This window comes from Netta rufina (assembly GCF_964035555.1).
Source record: "Netta rufina genome assembly, chromosome: 14".
Lineage (NCBI taxonomy): Eukaryota > Metazoa > Chordata > Aves > Anseriformes > Anatidae > Netta > Netta rufina.
This window is the reverse complement of record NC_140137.1, coordinates 2,329,532-2,350,597: the sequence shown is the minus strand read 5'-3', so window position 1 is coordinate 2,350,597 and position 21,066 is coordinate 2,329,532. Positions and strand designations below refer to the sequence as shown.

Genomic DNA, 21,066 nt, shown 5'->3' with positions numbered 1-21,066 from the left:
GCAGCAGCAGCAGGAGGAGGAGGAGGTGGTGTAAAAGGTGCTGTGAGCACAAGGCAGATTGGCGAGGAATCCTTGAAATCCGCTGTTGTTTTCTTTTTTTTTTTTTCTTTTTTTTTAATTGTGGTGTTTGTTTTTTTTTTTGTTCGTTTTGAGTGGTACTTTTTTTCTTTTTCACCTCTCTCTCTTCTGTCTCTCCTTTTCTGCTCAGAATTTAAATGTCACTCAGAGCATCCCCAAATCAGCTTTCTACTCGTCTCTGGTTTCTTCTGAGGCATTAATTGGATCACACGCTGCATTTGGAGGGCTCGGGTGGCTCAGCCACGAAGGTAAGAGGGCTGGCTTGCGAACCTGCACCAGGTCTCTGTGCCCACCGAACGCTTGATTCCCTTTCGGGGCGTTGTTTTTTCCCCTTCCCCGGTTAGGCTTCTCTCTACCTGAGGACCTCGCATCCCGGGGTTAACCACGGGCTGAGGTACGGAGACTGCGCTGGTCGAGCCAGCCGGGGGGAGCGGGGCCGGGCGGGCGGCACTGAGGGATCGGGGGGAGCTGGCGGCGGCAGCTGTAGCCCCTCTCCCGCCCCAGTGCCTCTGCCCCAGGACCAGAGCCTGGCAGCACAGTAAGGCAGGAAATAGCCTAATCCCCTTTTACAATACACTATTCGTCATCGCTTGCTTTTTTTTTTTTTTTTTTTTTTCTCCCTTTTTTTTCGTGAGAAATCCTGTAGGCGCCTATCTCTCCTCCTCCCCCTCCGCCCGCCCCCGTTGCAAGCTCCGTCTCCTTTGTCCGCACCTCGCAGCTCTTCAGGCGGGTCTTTCCAGGGACGAAAAGTTAGGCTGCCCACCTGCCCCTGGCACCGTACGTATCCGGTGCATTCCCTTTTCTAACCTTTCCCCACTCCGTGTCAAATCCCAGCCCGTCCAGCCCCCACCCCCCTTTAAACTGGGTTACAAAGGCGCTGTGCCCTGCACAACTCCCAAAACTTCGCTGCTTACTGGGATTTATATTCGCTGCTAACAAAAAGGACAACAAAAATATACTCGAGCCTCCTGTGCATGACTTTTTTTTTTTTTTTTTTATAATGCATTTCCTTCTTCCCCTTTAATTTTTTTTTCAAGGAAATTTGCTCCATCTCCAGCAGCAACCACTGCTCCTTTTGATGTTGTGGTACGCCGTGCGCATGCGCCTCACATTAGAATTACTGCACTGGCCAGAATAAGTTGGATCTCTTCTTCTCTTCACTGAAAACCTAAATCATATCAAAAGCTAAAGGGATGCTGAGAGTCCGGAAGAAGGGTTACTTTGGGATTTGGTCCTTCCCTTTAATAATCGCCGTGGTCTGCGCCCAGAGGTAAGTGATGAACGTATCTCTTTTGCTTTACTTTGAATTGCTCTGCATGTTACTGCTAAGGGGAATGTACAGCTGGGGTCTGAGAAATAAGAAATGATGTATGATTATTCTCTTTTTCTTTAGTGTCAATGACCCTAGTAATATGTCACTGGTAAAAGAGACCGTGGATAGACTGCTGAAGGGCTATGACATTCGCTTGAGGCCAGATTTTGGAGGTAATTTGACAGTTTTTGACTAGGAGACGTTACATATCCGGGCTGCTGTACCTTCGTGTGCATGGTTTTGAAGCGTGCTGTGGATGCTGTTGCTCTGGAGCGTGTGCGATGCCATTTTCTAAAGCTGATCCAAAGTTAAGCCAATTGGTACTCGATTTTCTTAGCATAGGGCGTTCTTAACGCGATCATTTACACGTCTTGCACATTTAGAACTGGTCCCTCATTGTGTGTGTGAGCTGACAATTAATTAACCTGTGATTCAGTCCGCGTTTAACTGGCTTTCTCGAGATGCAAACCCCTCAAGTTTACCCAACGTTGGCTCCTCAGAGCCTAACGTGCCTGTCACCGCGGTTACTATTTTTGAGTACAAGCTGCGCTGCTCGCTGCTACCCAAACGGCATTTAACCCCCTGTGCGCTCCCCCTTCCCACTATTTGCTTTCTCCAGCCATTTAGCCCTTTCGGAGGGGGCCACTGGGGGCTGTGTTCCCTCCTCCCCCCCCGGGCCGGGCACTCGCAGCCCCCGGGGCCGCCCCGTCCCGGGCTGAGCGCGGCGGCCGGCGGCGGAGTGGCGCTTGCCGGGGCGCGAAGGGGGGGAGCCCCCTCGTCCCCTCGGGTCCCCCCACGTACCCCCCGGCCCCCCCACGCAGCCCAGCTGCCCGCACGTGTGCACGTTATATAAAAGCTGAACCCGGCGCTCCCCGCGGATGGGGGCAGGCTGCTTTCCTTGGGGGGGCTGGGGAGGGAGGACACGGGGGGGGGGGAGGGAGAGGAGGGGGCGCACACACACCGCACCTCGCTGTCATCCTGGCTTTTTCTTCTTCGTGTTTGTAATCCTCGTTTCGTTTTTTGCCATGCCTTAGTCCGTTGTAACTCTGGTAAGAATGAGTTAAGTTCTTCGCGATCACATTGCGGACCATCTTATCGGTTTGCAGGTCCCCCCGTGGCCGTTGGCATGAACATAGACATTGCCAGTATAGATATGGTGTCAGAAGTCAATATGGTGAGTACTTAGGGGCTGGGGGCTGCTTGCTTTCCGCGGGGGGGGCTCTCGCATCCCCCCACCTCCTCCTCCGAGGCGGAGCGCTGCCCGCGGCCTCCGGAGCTCCAGGAGGGGGGCGTCGTGTGTGTACCCCCCCACCCTCTTAACCCCCCATGGCCCCCCCCCTACCCATGGGGCTGGGGGAGGCGGGCCCGGCTGCGGCAGCTCCCGGGGCTGTGCCCGCACCTTGCCGCGACCAAGAGCGCCCCCTGCCGGCCGCGCGCCCCCGCCGCACGCCGCCACCATCCCCGCGCCTTGGCGCGCTCCCGCGCAGCCCTCCGCGGCCTTCCCTCCTCGCCTTCGGGCGAGGAAAAAAAAAAAAAGCTGACCTCTGCTTTTGTTTCTCGACACCTCCCCGCTCCCGCCCCCCCCGCTGCCATCTGTAGGTATAACACCCCCTTTTTATTTAAGCATTACAAATAGTTTGTTGTTTTGTCTGACCAGAACACTTTCAAATAATAATAAAAGGCAGATTTTACTTCTGTGTGTAACCAAAACACCATTTTTTTTTTGCCTGGAGCTGTATTCATGGTCATGGCTGAGTGAAAGAAGTTTATGTGTTTAGTTTTCAAGATGATTATCTCTTATCTGAATAGTTTCAGCCATCTGTGCTCAGCTGCTGAAGTTGCTCGTAAGACAGTTGCTCAATGCTTTGTGTGTTTTACTTTAATTACCTGGGAAACTAAAGAAGAGCAGATGAAATAAGACAAGTCTCAGCTTCTTCTTACTGAAGAGGCAGTTCAAGCTTTAGACTAAAATTGTCTAGCATTTACTTTGATTACTTGGAAATGTTTGAGGTCAAGTTTTGAAGTTATCTCAACACTTTAAGGATAAAACTTGGCCTTAGACTCTTGCGGGTTTACACCCAAAAGACAAGAAGATGCTGAAGCATGGTAGCAGCAACTGGTACAAAATAAATGTGTTTTTGTGTAACGTTTGTTACTACTTCTATAACTTTGTTTGAAAGAACCTTTCCGTTATTTTGAACTAGTTGTAAAGAACCATCTTTCTAAACAGAAATGGGATGTTAGGGATACTGCTGCAATTGTAATGATGCATTTGGAAATAATATTTTGAAATTTATCAGTTGTATTAATGTGATTATTCTACTGAAATAATTTGTTTAATGCCTTAGTGGCATGTTTGTGTTTTCAGAAGTGTTGACAGCATTTGTTCTCAAACTGGGGGCATTCTGTGATGTACAGGAGTTTTTCCATAACGTAAGCTATAGCCCTGGGCCTAATCTGTGGATGACCTTAATGGTAGCTGTGTTGTGAGGTCTCAGTGACAGAAAACTTGATGCTGCTCTTTCAAGATGCCAGGAAAATGCTGAATAATCTCACCTTGAGCAACACCACTTGTGAAGTAAGGGGCTAACATGGACTTCTAAACTTTGTTTACACTAAACTGTTAATATAGGACCTGTTTTAGTGTTTAGGATTCTCCCTTCCAGAGCTTTAAGAGCAAAGAAAAAAAAGTTGCCTAATGAAAAGAGTTTTCATTAAAACTAGTCTGGAAAGGAGAGAGATACTTACTTCCTAGGCTGCTAGGAGTAGTGTGGGTATGATGAGGATTTTCTTGATGGAACTGCAGTCTGCTAGGACCGTGTTACATCTCACCCCTTCTAAAGTGAAAGGTAGTGCAAAATATTTTCTTGTTTAGATAAAGAGAGAATGTTTCAGTGACTTCCAGAAATTTGGTCTTCATTTAAAGGTGATAGCATATTGCAGTACTGTGATACGCTGCTCGTAGACTGACTATACAACTGCATATTACTTTTAGTATTCTGAAGTCAGTTTGTTATTTGTTATGTCTCTATAATGAAATGTTGACCTTTGATAGAAGTTTTTCCAGACTGTCTGTAGAACTGCTGGGGGGTCATGTATAGTTCATTTTGTCACACTTTTGTCTAAAGTCTTAAATTACCCGAAGATGATACCTGCTTCTTAAAAACAGCCATTAATTTTCCAGCTTTTTTCTTTCATTTTACAGCTTCAGAAGAGATTCTGAACCATGATTATTTTCTTAATCTGCTTAAATGTAACATGTAACAGTTCATTTAGCAATGAACTGTACACAAATATTAATATATCCTGATAGGCCTGAAGTAAATGGGAAGAGAGGCATTCAAGCAGAGAACAAAACACTTGGCATACAAGACCTTAACTTGTTCATTGCAAAGTCACCAGAATTTGGCCTTGATTTTGGTAGAAACCAAAAGGAATACCGTTGAATACTAGCTGTAATTTCTAGATACAAAACCTTTTGAAATAATGCGAGAGAGACACACACATGGAAATAATCTTTTGGATCTATGGACCTGTTTTCTGAGCAATGGGCTTGCTGTTGCTCACTGTGTAGTCATGGTAAACACCATTGACTTAAGATAAATGCAAACCATTGTCTGGGGTCATGTATTAATGATATCAAATTTTTGCTTTGAGGTTAGACTGAACAATGACTGTTACTTGGCTTGAGCTCATTTCTGTTAATTCTAATGTTAACTTACTTTAAAATTACCAGCCTTGCATTTCAATTCCAGTCCTGTCACATTTGGTGTCTGCTCTGCAGGCAGAAGGCTTGTCTTCAGTATCATGAAATACCATAAAGCTTTTACTTTGTTGAACAGGAGAATTTAGAACAACTGTTACAGAAATTAAATGTATGCTAGGGATGCTTTTAGACTTTGAGTTCTTATAGAGCTGCTGAATATTTCTCATTATGATCAGCTCACAGTGTAACAGGTTTTACAGTTGCATTCCAAAGTCTTATTGTATCCAATAGAGTTAAATCTGTAAGCTGTTTGCTTGTTTAACCTTTTGTAGACAGAAACTTGAACTGGCATTTATCTTACTTTATAAAAATATTTTTAAAGTACTGGTACTTTTGAACATAATTCAGAACACACTGAATAAACATGAGAAAAGTAAGAGCTTCAGGCATATTTGGCTGTCAGCAGGTGTCATGGCTATTCATACTCAGTCCTTGCATTCTGTGAGAAAATAATATACATCAGGTAATGATTCTATGCAGTACAGTAGAGACTATGGCTAACTCCACTCACCTCTTTGGACCAGGCCGTGCACTTGTTGAGTATATGCTTTAGGCTGGTTACACTGTAGATTTTCTTTAAGTTTATCTTATTCAGGTGATTATAGAAAACCAACATGGAGAGGTATGAAAGCTATTTAAACTGAAAATATTTTCCTATGTTAATTATTTTGATTTTATGTAAGATTATATATATTTCAGTGAGTCTAATGCCATATTCTCAAGAGACTTTCCAGGTGTTTGTTACTTTACTTGATTGTTTCTTCTTAGCTTTATTTTCCTTCATAATAAACATATATTGTAAAAACAATACCTCTAGGGAGCTTAAGTTTTGTTTGTTTGTTTGTTTTGCTTTGTTTTTTAATAATTAATGCCAGCTGGGATGCCATATTTTCCCTATCTTCATCTCCATATTTAACTGTTGGGCAGGCCAGTTGACAACACAGTGACCAAGACAGTCCTTCATCTTCATTTTCTTCAATTCTCTCCAAACAGTTCCCTCGTAAATTGCTGGAAGAAAATGGTGCAGGTTCATTAGGTAGTACTGAAATAACTTTTTTCAGAAGCAGCTGAAGATTGCAAATATGTTGTACTTTTGATCCATCTAGATAAGACGTGAATATTTCTGTGGGTAATGTTGGTTATGTGGTGGTTTTCAATGTCTTGGCTTACTCTGTGTTAAATAGGTCAAAATCAGCCCTTCCCCTCCCATCTTCCTCTTCCCTTGGTCTACAGCTATTTTGGGAATCTAGTACAGGATGTCTTGAAAAGAGGCAGAGATGTTCCATGGTTTTATATATATATATATATATATATATATATATATATATATATATATATTTTACCCAGTAAATATAAATGTTTTTAAGTAATGATTAGTATATTTAATTAATTACAACTCTTCGCATTGAGGGTTTGTGGAGAAGAATCTGAACAGTTTTTATTTAACTTAAAGTATTTGGTTGCCTACCATTTTACAGATTTTGGCACAGATTTAGGATGTGTACATGGAGTTAAATAGACACAATAGACTGGTTTGTCTTAGTGGGAGCCATTTGGATTGATTGAGTGCATAACCCATTGAGTGGGAGCTGCAGAAAGTGATCGTCATCTAACAGGGTGAGATTTACGTATTAGTATATGCCAAGTTTTACAGAGCAAGCCTAATAACTTTAGAGCTCTAAAAATTAAATGCTTTTTGTATCATGTTTTGAATTCTGTAGTCAGGATATACCAGTAGTAAGCACAATACTCAGAGATCTGAATAATCAATCTCAGTCCAGCAAAAAACAGACACAGCTGTATTGTGCTGATAGATGTTTGGCTTTTGGTTGCTTTTCATTACAGAGGCCCACTACTGGTTTTCTTAAAATATTTCATGCTTCCTTGAGGTGTTTTCATTAACAGAACTCAACAGACATATTGTGAAAACAACAGGAGCTGTCTTGCTCCCTCTCAAGTAGCAGTATTTATCCTTATGTGTGAAAAAGGAAGAGACAGCTTGTGATATAAAAAGAAATAGGGGTTAACTGGTAAGGAAGTAGCATGGAGCTGTTCCAAACCAGAAAACTCAGTGTAAAACATGGATAAAGGTCAGGTAAATAAAATTGGAGGGAGTGACAAAGAAAATAGCAAAATAGAGAAGAGTGCCCTATGTACACTGGTATGGAGGAAAGTGAGAAAATGTTTTCTGTCAGCAGTATCCTCTTTCGTTGATCCATTGTAGTTGTGCACATTGTACTCTCTATGGATTATGTACAGTAGAATTTGAAATACATAGAAAGGAAAATATTAGAAATATTGGTTAGGTGTTACTTTGCTAATCTTAAATGCTTCCCACTGCTAGAGATGGTTGTTTTTATTATATCTTCTGTATTGTAGATGTATATGCTTCTTTGCATAAAATAGCGTTTCTTGGCAGACAGTTTGAGTTTGGCTCTTGCCAAATTATTTTGCCAAATTACTGTGCTCGTACACAGCTGGCCTGTATTGAATTATCTACAAAGACTTCTGTGAATGCAAAGTAGGTGATGTCTATCTTAGGAACTGATTTATTTATTTATTTATTTATTTTTAACTGAAAGGCCTGCTTTATCTGTTTCTTCGATTATTGTCTGGGAAGGCATCAGAAGACCTTTCCTCTCCAACTGTAGTAAAATACATTAATATGGATTTCCATTTAGCATCTCTCGTACTATGTCTCTAATTCATGCAGTTTTCTTTTTTAGCTTTAAGATACATAAACATTTATTTGAATGTGGGAGTTATTTTTTAATGTTTATCCTTGGGGACCAAAGCATATATTCCTATGGTACACCACCTATGGATTGAAGTTTTCATACTGGTTTTGCTAGAATACACATAGTCACAGTCTGAAATTACTTCTTTAGAACATACACACTTATGTAGCATGTTGGAAACTACTTTTATAAGTCAGCTCAGAAGCAATTAATATATATTTATATACATGATACATTATATACTAGTATCATAAATACTATCATTAGGTGTCTTCTTTGAACAGTGTCTGGAAATATATTTTTATAAGAATTTCAACAAGGGAGTGAAAGGCATTTTAATTCCACAGTGTACTTACTTTGTATGTCATAGCTTCTGCTTAGAGATTTCAGAGCTAAATGCTGACTCCTCGGTTTATCTTGTGCTTGGCGAAATCTTGTTATGATGGTATTAATTCCTGCCTAGCTGAACTTCATGTGGATTTTTTTTTTTTTTGAGGTCTTCCCAGCCTTGGAGACTGAGAGTTTGTATATTTGCTCTTTTTTTCTTTGTTTCACAGGTGGAAACTTTTCTTTAGCACTGTCAGAACTCATGGTAGTTGTAGGTTCAGGCTCATGCAACTTTTAACTGAGAAGTGGAAAAAATGGCTATACAGATATCCTATTTGGAGTCATCTGTCCAGTCAAACCCATGTTTTTGTATCCTCGTCTAGTTTGTTTTTAAAAAAGTAGCTCCTGGTAAGCACCCCGTGTTGTTACAGCAGTATACTTCCCTGTTGTTTTTTGGTGAGTTCCACTATGGAGTCTCAGTAGACCCAAGCATGAATTTTTATTGTGCAGAGATGAGAAGCAAATTACTTATAGCTATTGATCCTGTAGGCATTATCCATTATTTATTTATTTATTTTCTGAAAGTATGTTATTTACCTTCTTATTTGAAGGCAGTGAGGGGCCAGCGACACTACTGGTAGCAATAAGAGGCTGGTGCTGGTGTTTTTTTGGCTTTTTTTTTTTTCTTAGTGTGTGTTTTCTTTTTTCCTCCTTCTTTTCATCTTCTCTAATAGAAGAAATTAATCAGCTGTCCTAGTCTTGGTGGCATGTATAGGGGACAATTACCACTCTTTAATTTTGTACAAAGCAGTTTGACTTATATCTAAGCAACTACAGCACTTAAGCTAAGACAAGATTTTTTATTTTTGTTGAAAACTGTAATGGGGATTTTTTTTTTATTTTATTTTATTTTATTTCTCCTAGAAGCATGACATAATTTTTGTTCTGTTTCTTTTTAAGGTCAATATAAGTATTTAGTTAATTGAATTGTTCTTTGTGTGCTACAGTAGTGGAAAACTTTAATCAGCACCAATGAACCAAGAAGATTTCCTACTGTTGATTTTTCAAAGTGATTGCTCTGGATGTATTCTGCAGGCTAGGGCATGGTTGTCAGTAATTTAAAGAGATTGACTTGGAGATAATTTCTACAATTAAAATAATAATTAATGCCGCATTGTTTTTAGTAAACCTTGTCCTATAGATATTTAAGTAATTTGACACCTGCCATGTAATAAAACATATTTGTTTTTAATATGTTTTATGGTCAGTGTGTTGGTGGTAAAGAGTGGGAATTAACATAAAGTGCACTTTATCCTAGTACAGGGCTGGTTTATTTCATAACTTCTCTATTGAAAATCACGTAAAATCATTATAGATGAGCTGTGTAGTAGAATGAGAAATTTTATTTTGTGCTTTATAAACTTGTTACAACTTTAAGCTATTCCCATAGTTGTATTTGTGCTTCTTGGTGACTCTAAAGTCTGTCACTATACCACAACTAAATCCTTATTTTTTGTCTCTCCCTTTTTTCTCCTCATACCCCATGCAGCTCTCTTTAAAGTTTATATTACAGCTTTTAGTATTCAACCATTAAGTACCGTCTTATATGGTAATAACTCTTTTATTTTTTTCTAAAAGTAAGCCAAATCCCTCATAGGCTCCTAGTGGTTAATACCATAGGTCTTTGCAAGAGCTTGTATGGATTTGGTAAGCAGGATTTGGTCCTTGCATTTAGAAAGAGGGTGCTCTTCCATAATTTCTTGTTTGTTTGTTTGTCTGTGTTTTTTTTTTTTTTTTTTTTTTTTTTTTTTTTTTTTGTTTTTAATGTCTTTTTGAAAGAAATGAAAAATAACATTGCCTGTCTTTAGAGTTAAGAGCTTCAGGAACAGTCACATCTTGAGTTCTTAGTACTAAAAAAACTGTCTACTATGGATGGATAAAATCTGTAACTTAAAAATAAAGCAATATGCATAATTACATTAAATGTATAGGCATACTATGGGTTTACGAAAAGATAAACATGACAGAAGCAGCCTTTGTGCTTTATTGTAATTATTTTTGCTGTGCTTCTACAACGATGCCTACCCTGCTCACATTTCTTGACAGCAATGGTATTTATCTTGTAATGGCTAGTATAATGCAAGTCCTGTAGAAATAGTGCTATGATGGGTATATATAGTTAGTCTTGCTTCATATCCTGGCCTTCAGACAGGTAGGTGCTCTCACTTCATAGGTTTTTGTCTAGAAAGATCTTTGCATATTAATTATCTGGCTAGGTATTTTCAAATTAGCTAATCAGTGCAAAGATTGAGACTTGCATCACATCTATTGCATGTGTCCTTTCGAATGAGTTTTGCAAACAGTTATGTACATACTTGCCAATCAAAATTAAAATTTATGTGCTAAATATGAAAAGACACTTAACATTCAGGAAGTTGGTATGTGTGCAACTAAATGTAGTATTTTTAGATCATATTTAACGTAGGCTGTTACAGTCTAGATGAAGCGTTTTGAGTCAGTGGTCTTCCTATTCCCCCAGACTTAAAGAATGCAGGGACTATTATCCTGAGCAGCTTTTTTCATATCAAGTTTAAATCCTATTAATTTTTATTCTGTAAATACTAACAAATGCATTCACTTCTTAGGCCAAGAGGAAAAAAAATTTAGCTATGTAGGGGAAAGAAAAGCAACCCTTCTGAGAGATGTGTGTTGCACCTCCAGTGAGCACTGTTGTGGAGGATGTGACACTTTGGTGGTTTGTCTGTAGCAAAATCAGTGGAAATTGTAAAAAGTTTGGGCTTGGATGGGGTAGTATATTAAATTACCCTAATGTATGTGTTTTCAGAACCAGCTGCTTGAAATGGAAAGTCCTCATTTCAGTCTTTGCTCTCGGTGCTGTTAGTTCTTTCTTTTCTACTTTAATGAATAGTCATCTCCATTAACTAAGTGACTCTGAAAATGGATTAAAAAACAGAATTTACCTTCACATTTGACTCTCCTGATTTTTGCTCTTGTATGCTACATTTCTGTTGCCATTAATTTTGAATTATTTGCTGCATAGTAGCCTGGGTGCAGTGAACCCCTATTCTAGATAGTTTATTAGCTTTTGATGATTGTGAGTGGAAGCATTTAGATTGCAGAGAGCTAAGAGCAGAGGTCTTTGTCACAAGTTAACCCATGGAAGGCTGTCACATTCTTTACCTTCTACTCCGTCACTGGAAATGTTTGTTTTGAATGACAGTAGCCTTGACTTGCTATTGTGTTAGACGTGACTTGAGCATATTAGCTTTATCTATTTTTTTCATTATATATATATATATTTATATTTTCTGAATTTACTGAAGTAGAAGCTCTGTCTTGAGTAGAAGCACAATATAACTCTTCAGGACTTAGTAAACTAAGCAGTCAAATTGGCAGAAACTTGTTAATGGAAACTTGTTAATGGAAACTTTTCCAGAGGTGAGTCATCATAGAGAATTTTCTTTAAAAGTTGTTTTGGATTAACACAGTGCAAAGGTCCCTTTATATGCCCTAAATGTAGTGTGGTGCATGTTTGTGTGGTGTTTAGTTTAGATATGACCTTTGGAAAAATATTGGGCTGAAGGCATAGAGTTAGGTAAAGGTTGTGCTGAACCCCTTCTCATCTGAAATGGGTTTACAGCAACACTTGTGGATTTTCATATATAATTTGAAATACATATTTCATAATTTTGGGGATGTCTGAGAACTGAAGTCACATGGCTAACAATGTTTAAAAGTATTTATTATCCAACTTCTTCCATTGTGTACCTAAATGAAGCAGCCAGAAGTTCCTATTGCTTTTAAGTAACTGAAGGCAATTTTTCTCAGTGAGAATTATAAACTTAAAAAAAAATACTTAAGTATGCGAACAAGGTACTGAAGCCTCTTAAAAAAAAGTACTCACTTCTATGAGTGTAGAGCCATTTTGAAAATCTGGTCCAAATTTCTACTGCAAATGATTTTTTATTGGAATTCTAAATTGATTTTTAATAGTTGGAACAGAGATCCATTATGCTCAACTGTGTAAAACTGGTGCTCAGATTTGTTTTCTCTATAGGTCTTTAAAAACTTCTTATATGCATGCTTCTATTGCATCCATTTAACAAAAGTAGTGAGGTAAGTTCAATTCATTGTGGCTTTGAAAGAGTCGATATGTGTTGTCATTTGCATAACAATTATTACCCAAAAGTCCAGAGGTCATTATGATCCATTTTTTGAGTCCATATTTATGTTTCTTTTATAAAATATATTGGAGTTAACAGACCCTGCAGCTCCAAAGGAATTTGTTGAGCATTATGGAATTGTTCTCCTCTTTCAAGAATTGATGACCTATGTGGGATCCCTTCAGGGCACTAGAGTAACAATGTTAATCCGTGTTTGACAAGATATACACTGAAGGAGTCATACAATTTAAGTAAAATAAAATTAGTTTGAAGGTTCATTAGATTGAGTTTCTAAATTAAATAATTGAGGAACATAACTCTTTTATTATTCCTTATTATGAAGTGATTTATTCTTTCAGATAACATACAGAGAAGAGGGAAATGTGATTAAGCAATATGCATGTCATATTTACAAATGAGAAGCTGTATTTTACAACTAATTGCATCATTTCACTACTTATATAAGTCCAGAAATGACCAAGAATGCCTTTTATTCAGTTTGAAATCTTCCTTAAGTATATGTGAACATTCAAGCAGTTCTGCTGTCCTGTTGCTTTTTTTCCACTGACACTTTGCAAGATTGCAAGATGAGATGCTTTTAGTAATTCCATCCCTAATAAAATTACATATGTAATATTTATATCTAATAGCATATGCCTCCTTATGTTGCTCAGGGTAAAATACTTAATGACAGGAGTAGATGGAAAAATTGCTTGCTTTATTTCCAGTTTTGAAAGAAGCCTTTTCAAAGGTGTAGGAATGTTTATTGAGTTAAGCATAGGTTCAGATTAAGTTTCAGTCAGAAGTATATTATTATAGCTGATATACAAGTCCCTGAAAATAGATTTGTAATGGAAATGCCAGGAGACCCTTAACTATAATTGGTCTTGTTAGCCTAGGAATGAGTACAGCTCATTCAGAGTTCATTGATCTACTATTATGTGACACAAGTGACCACTTACAGACAAATCCATAATTCTAGTGAACTGGCTGCATTCAAAACGTTAGAAATATCCAGATTTATGCATAGGCTTTACAGTGTTCTTGTGTGAGCTCAAGTCCCACACGAGACTTGTTTTGAGTTTTAAAATGTTCATATCTGATGCTGATTTTTCCACTGATGCTATTTCTGACTGTTTTCACAGGTTTGTGAGTACTTTGAAGACTTGAAATACAATGAAATGTGGCTCCTGTATTTTCTCAGACATTGCGTGAATGTGAACAGGGTACTAGTTTTCAAAATTATTACCATGTGATAGGTGTTCTTTTGAAATGAATGATAGTACTTGGTAGTTATTTTTGGCCAGAAAGTCGTTACACTTTGTGCATAGATTTGGTTTAAGGATTTTTAAAAGCTGGAGACTCTAGGTGTAGGAAGGAAGTTCTTTGCTCAATGGATTGCGTCTGTAATGTGCTATAACTAAATGCTTTGGTGAGGCAGCATTAGGAGGCTCCTGTGGTTCCTGCCAGGGCCAAACTTCCACCATTGATAAATGGAAGACATCAGTTTACACCTATATCTTTCTGGCATCCAGTTAGACTTCTGAGTTAAAAAACAAAACAAACAAAAACAAAACAAAAAACTTTTCTGTACCAAATCATAAAATCATCATAGTTAAGGTTGCTGGTAATGGAAAGACTTAAGCATATATTTTAATTTTGATTAACTTCATAATTGGATTGACTTTTTGAGAACAGAATGATGTATGAACATTTTGTATGTCATTTGACATTTTAGAGAGAGGCATTTATGCTACCGTTATATTCTGACTAGGTAACAGTTTTGTAATAGCATAAAGGCAGCAGTCATTCAGGAAAGATCAAAATGAGAGATTTCATTCAAAATTATTTCTTGTATAGAAAAGAGTTTTGGTATAATTGTTTCACATGGAAAATTTGTTTTTGTAAGGTAGTGTTTCATATTGCATGTGACTTTAATTACATCTTTTGGGTTAACTCAAAAGTAACTGGATATTGTGTTGTTATAGTTAAAGAATATGTTGACTGCAATATACGCAGCCTTTTTAACTCTGTAGGCATTAGGAGATTAATATTGGAAATTTTCTCAGTTTATATCTAAGAAGATAGCACAACTCTTTTGCCTTTTTTTTTTTTTTTTTCCTGACTATACTGTGCTGTGTCTTTTCCATTTTAGAAATGAATCCCTGTATGCTAGCGGCTGTTTGTGACTAAGTGGTAAAACTGCTGTTTGACTCCTGAAAATCATTTTGGAGGCTTCTGTACTTGAGAAATGTTTACTCCTCAAGTACAAAATGTGTCAAAAGCAAACATGTCACTGAGTTGTTTGGCTGGTGTGGGGCTTGTGTCTACTTCTCCCACTTTGAAACTTAGTATTGGGAACTGCAGGATGCAACATGTTGAAAGCACAGCAGGTCAAATATTCAGTAATATTCAGGTCAAATATTAGCCAAAACTTTTAGCAGAACAAATACAGAAGTGTTGATATTGATCATGTATTTTGTTCTTCAAGGACCACCCTTATTTTGTTACAGAAGGTCAGAGGTACAGTTGATCCTACTTTGGGAGAAAGAGAAGGGCTAGCTGCTACTGTGAGGTTCTTCTCGGTCCAGTTTTTGCTCTTGTGTCATGATGAATAGGAAAGGCTTTGTTTGGCTAAGGGATGTGGATCTATGCATGTATGTGAATCCAGTCCAGGGCAAGCTTTTTATAAATTCCCTTTGAGTCTGTGGGGAGCTGTAAGGACACATGTTCAAACTGTTTTGTTTGTTTTGCTCTGTACCTGAGCCTTTGCTTTGCTTAATGATTCACCTATTTCTAGTTGAGCTATTTTTGCGTCCATTCTGAAAGCTGATAACATTAACTGCACTGATTTGTCATTATAGCTTCCAGTGCGGATGAATATTGATATTTGTGTTTCACCTTTGTGTCTAGCTGTAGAATGGTTGCTAGACACAGAAAAGATCTGGACATACTTGTGAAATATGACGGGGGTTAATCACTGAAATTAGGGAGAAATTAACTTTTGTTTATGTGTTTTGGTTATCAGGGAGAAAAAAAAAAGGAAAAGAATGTCAAACATGGTCATGTTTTGAAAATTGGATAACTAAACTCAATGGGGAGAGAATGTCAGTGAGTCCTTCAGGCTGTGGATAATAGAAACTAGCATGTGGAGAAGTATGTGAGAGTTTGGACTCAGAAATGTGCAGCAGGAGTTGTACATCCTAAATACGTGCATTTGTTGCAGTTAGGACAAAGATTTTAATTTGTTTACTTTTTTTTTTTTTCTTCTTTTAAATGAGAACTTGAATGGGAAGGAGCTATCTTCTGGTAGCCTGAATTCTGGAATAAAGGGATTATCCAATATCTGCATTTCATTGTAGTAGGTAATTGGGAGCTGAATATTAAATCAAAGATTTATAGGTTAACACTATTAATGCATTGTCAATACATAAATTATTGTACATAAATATTGTTTCATAGGTCAGATGGTAAATGACAGACTGCTTTCCCAAGCTTGAAGTCAGACTGTTTTCCACAAATTGAAAAATAACTTTATATCTGATGGGGACAAATCACGAAAATACTGCTTTGGTTTTGTGTGAGATAGTTATATCATATGGATTTTTCTGGGAGAAAGAGACTTCCTACCTTGAAATGCATGTTTTTTTAAATCTTGATTAACATTTGTGGCTGGAGATTCTGGAACCATTCATTATATCTTTCATAGACATACCAACATGGATTTCTTTTTTTCTTTTTTTTTTTTTTATATATGTATATTTTTTGCTTGGTTTTATGCAAGTGTCAGTGCGAGCAATTATCTAAGGTATGTTGTATGGCTAGAGTTGAATGTGTTGAGATTGACATTCCAGTGTGTGTGTATATAAATTTGTTTATTTTGTTACCAGTTTAAGGAGGGGCAGACTGTAAGGCAAGCTTATGGCTGTGGAACTGGGGATTTGGTTTCCATAAATTACATGAGGTTTTGTCAGCTGCTGGGGACAGAAGGGCTCCTTTGCAATGGCTGCAGCTAATATCAGCCTGTAAGCAGTGGCTTACACAGGGGTGTGTTGAAACAAGTCTTGCTTCTGGAGTCTTAGTATATGTTTGATGATAATATTCAGTTAGACATGTATTGGTGCATCTTGCAAACTCAAAACCGAGAAGAGACAACAAACGTGTGTGTGTATATATATATATATATATATATATTTAGGTTGGAGACAGTGCTGGTGTAAATGGCTGTGTGCTGATGTAAATAGCTGTGTGGGTAGCTTCTTTGATAAAGACAGATAAAGGATATCTCATCTGTAACAGGTGAAACTGCATGCCAATACTTCTACTTCTGTAGCCAAAACCCAGAATATGTACTTGAATTTTCTCTCACCTTTTTAAGTAAGATATAAATGTGAGCTTTAATGAGAAAGGTGAATATAAGTTATGGATGGGGCTTTGTAAATCAGCATTTCTGTATTTTAACATGGTCTTAATTGATACAGATCTCATGGATCTTTAAAGAGAAAATACATAATTCTGTTTTAAATATGCCACTTCTGACTCACAGCTTCCATCTTATGTTAAAACAACCTTAACAGAATCATCAATATGCTCTTGAATTGTCCATAATAGCAAATCTATGAAGCATGTAGTTGGTTTTGAGTTTTTGAGTTTTAAACATTCATTTAATTTTATTATGCCAGCTGTATAAGCCAGTGCTTACTTAAAATTGGCTCAAAAGTTAGATCTGAGATTTTCTTTTAATTGGTATATGCCACTCTTCCAGTGTGCCCCTGCTTTGCATGAAGAAACGTGACATTTCTTGAGAATCTTGGCCTTATAACATTATTTTTTTGTGCTTTAGTCCTCCTCCCCCCCCCCCCCCCCCCCCCCCCAAATAAGTATAAAGACAGTTTGCAGATATACCGCTGTCTGCTTTTACTGTCGTACTGTCGGCTGGTAAACCATAACCCAACTTGTTCCTCTTTTTTTTTTTTTTTTTTTTTTCTTTGTCCCCCAATCTCTATTTTAAGTTAGGTTTCTGTTGTTGCAGACAGGCTGCCTGGGAGTCCTTTCTGCATTTTTGAGAACAGCCCTGTTTTCTTAGAGATTACAGAATGATCTGGGGAAATGTTCCTGGTCCCAGGATCAAGTCAGCACTTGCAACTTGTATCATCTTCATTTTCCTGTCATATTTTTCACTTGGTGTTTGGCCACAACAACTTTGGGTAATACAAGCACACAGACAAGGATGATGATTGCATGCCTGGACTTCCTTGTACTGAACATGAAGTACATGTATTGATGAAGTACAAAACTGTCCTCATCATAACTATGTGTTTCACCAGTGTTTCATCTTGTTCTTCAGGCTTGTTCCCTGCGAATATTTATTGATGTCTGTTGTCTTAGGACTGGCTCAGCAGAGTATTCTCCTTCTCCTTCTCCTTGTACACGCTTCTGTAACACTTGGTACTCTCTGCTTCCATGGGTCAGTTATGTTTACTCTGGCTGGTGTAGAAAAATGGTTGAGCGTTAATGGTTCAGCAAATGTAAACACATTTACAAAAAAAAAAAAAAAAAAAAATTGAAATTGAATTTGTAGCCTGTGAATGTCTGACAGTCAGTATTAACCCAGCTTGCACTGCTGTGGTTATATCATGGTACGGAGCGCAGCAATAATGGCAGCCTGAGTGCTTACCAGCACAGGGAAAGAATTTCTGTGTATTCTGTCCTCACATCTTCATTTGCTGAAGACACAAGCATGTGCTAGAAGTAAAGCTTGTAAGTGTTTTGCTGAACAGAGCCTTTTTTGATCATCCTGCTTTCAGCCTGGATAATTGCATTTAGCTAAGAGGTGGGGAAGTTCACATTGTAACCAACGGTTAATGTCATAAACAGGATTATGCCTTGAGTTGTATGTGGCAGATTAGACAACCATCAATAAAGAAAATACATTTTCCAGCAAATATTCTCATTGGAGAAAAAAAAAAAAACAAAAAACACGTAGGAGAGAGAGATTAAAATGCAGTATATATCTAGTATTGTTTCTGTGAAGAATATTTTTCCAAATTTCTCTTAAGGCTTCATCTGTTCTCTGAACATCCAAGAAGCATGTTGTGCTTCTAATCAGCTTCCCACTCATTCTCACCCCCACCACTTTGCTGTGTCATCTTAATGTCATTTTTAAATGCTAACAAAAGAATCATTTTGTTTATCATGCAGAAATAAAAATCTCGAGGGGGAAAAAAAACATGTCTTTTGTATGTTATTTTAGCAGATCAAAGCTGACTCATAAGAGTAGCAAATATGAAATAAAATAATTGATGTATTTAAAATTCTCAATTCCTGAGTCAAGGATTTAAGAAGTACTTTGATTATAGTCATCAGATTTCACAGACTTCTTTTTTTTTATAGATGATTAGTATTATTTTTAGAAAGCTTACCTTGCTAGAAAGTATTGCATTTAGAATACATAACAGCATAGCGGTTTGTGATGCTGGATATGGAACTGATACTTTAAATAACTCAGTCCCTTAAAATGAGTAGTGACCAAGTAAACTGGAGGTCAAGGGGAAGAGCAAAAGCAACTTTTGTCTGGAATAAGAGCTCTGGCATCACTTGGCATGGGAAGTTTTAGGTAACTTCATTTACTGCCTTTCTGATAGCCTGGTATAGGAAGGTTCTAGAAAAAATTGCAAGTATGTAACTGGTACCATTGCAGACAAGCACTCATATTAGTTACCATTTTGACCAAAACAAAACAAAAAGCCATGGTTACTGAGTTCATGCTACATGGTCTACTGAAACTGCAAGGTGAAAAAAATATTCTGTTAGAGGTCAGTGAGGCCTGAGCCTTTTGCTTCTAGAGAAAAGGGAGAAAGGTGTTAATTTTGGGGTGGGAGCTTAATCTTGGTGATGGCAATGCATAACAAATGTGTTAAAGAAAAGAAGGGGATAAAATATACAAACATTACTGAGAGTATACAAATAGCAATGGGAGAAAAAAGCATTTGTATTAACTATATCGCATAGTATTAGTAGAACAAATACTTTGTCACATTTTTCCTGCACACTCATAGACTTCATGCACTTTTAAATATGATATTTGGTATTTTATCCTAGAAAAAAAAAAAGTGTGTGTATATATATATATATATAATGACTATTAGGAAAAGTAATTGGAATTTTGATTCATCTCTGGTGGTCTTGAGATATTTGAAGTCAAGTCCCCCGTGACTTTCTAAACAAAAAGTCTTCATAAATTTGAATTAAGGTTTAATTCAATTTATGTAAAAATTGACTTCGGTTTATAATTTCTGCTTGACAATCTTGTGAGTTTCTTCACACATGGAATAATAACAACTTCCAAATTGTGGGGTTTGTAGTGCTACTGTTGCTGTTTCTTTTGCAGTATCAGATAAAAGCCCTTGTAATAATTTTGTTGTGATCAAGACAAAGATTTTTTTGCTTGGAGGAGATGAACTACAGGTTTTTTTTGTCTCGAAGTGGCAACCAACACTAGTTCCCCTGCTGTTTAGAAGAATATCCAAAAGATTCATTTAGCAATGTATGTAAAAGCATCTACAAAAAGCAACAGAAACATTGCTGGATGCAGGGGGGAAACTTAGTTATAAAAGATGAGGAAAAGGCTGAGATGCTTAATGCCTTCTTTGCCTCAGTCTTTAGCGACAAAACCAGTTGTTCTCTGGATACCCAGTACCCTGAGCTGGTGGAAAGGAATGGTGGGCAGAATGTGGCCCTCACAATCCACAAGGAAATGGTTGATGACCTGCTACAGCACTTGGATGTATGCAAGCCGATGGGACCGGATGGGATCCACCCAAGGGTGCTGAGAGAACTGGCGGAGGAGCTGGCCAAGCTGTTTTCCATCATTTATCGGCTGTCCTGGCTATCAGGGGAGGTCCCAGTTGACTGGCGGCTTGGAAATGTGACGTCCATCTACAAGAAGGGCCAGAGGGTAGACCTGGGAAACTATAGGCCTGTCATTTTGACCTCAGTGCCAGGAAAGCTGATGAAGCAGATCCTCCTGAGAGTCATCATGTGGCACTTACAGGGCAAGCAGGCGATCAGGCCCAGTCAGCATGGGTTTATGAAAGACAGGTCCCACTTGATGAATCTGATCTCCTTCTGTGACAAAGTGACGTGCTTAGTGGATGAGGGAAAGGCTGTGGATGTGGTCTATCTTGACTTTAGTAAGGCTTTTGACACTGTTTCCCACAACATTCTCCTCAAGAAACTGGCTGCTCGTGGCGTGGACTGGCGTACGCTTCATTGGGTTAAAGATGAGGGCATCGAGTATACCCTCAGTAAGTTTGCAGATGACACCAAGTTAGGTGCGTGTGTTGATCTGTTGGAGGGCAGGAAGGCTCTGCAGGAGGATCTGGATAGGCTGGACCGATGGGCTGAGGTCAACTGTATGAAGTTCAACAAGGCCAAGTGCCGGGTCCTGCACCTGGGGCACAATAACCCCAAGCAGAGCTACAGGCTGGGAGATGAGTGGTTGGAAAGCTGCCAGGCAGAGAAGGACCTGGGAGTATTGGTTGACAGTCAGCTGGATATGAGCCAGCAGTGTGCTCAGGTGGCCAAGAAGGCCAACAGCATCCTGGCTTGTATAAGAAGCAGTGTGGCCAGCAGGGCTAGGGAAGTGATTGTCCCCCTGTA

The 21,066-nt window shown here is 38.5% G+C and overlaps 1 protein-coding gene across 1 annotated transcript in view; it reads left to right on the top strand.

The window, feature by feature from the left end:
- Positions 1-227: 227 nt before the first annotated feature.
- The window catches only part of GABRB2 (gamma-aminobutyric acid type A receptor subunit beta2), a 160,127-nt gene continuing 139,288 nt past the window's right edge, over positions 228-21,066 (top strand). The window contains exons 1-4 of the mRNA XM_084295069.1: positions 228-326; positions 1,116-1,348; positions 1,472-1,563; positions 2,497-2,564. Coding sequence (XP_084151195.1) covers positions 1,272-1,348; positions 1,472-1,563; positions 2,497-2,564 — 237 coding nt within the window. The 5' untranslated portion in view covers positions 228-326; positions 1,116-1,271. The remainder of the gene's footprint in view (positions 327-1,115; positions 1,349-1,471; positions 1,564-2,496; positions 2,565-21,066) is intronic.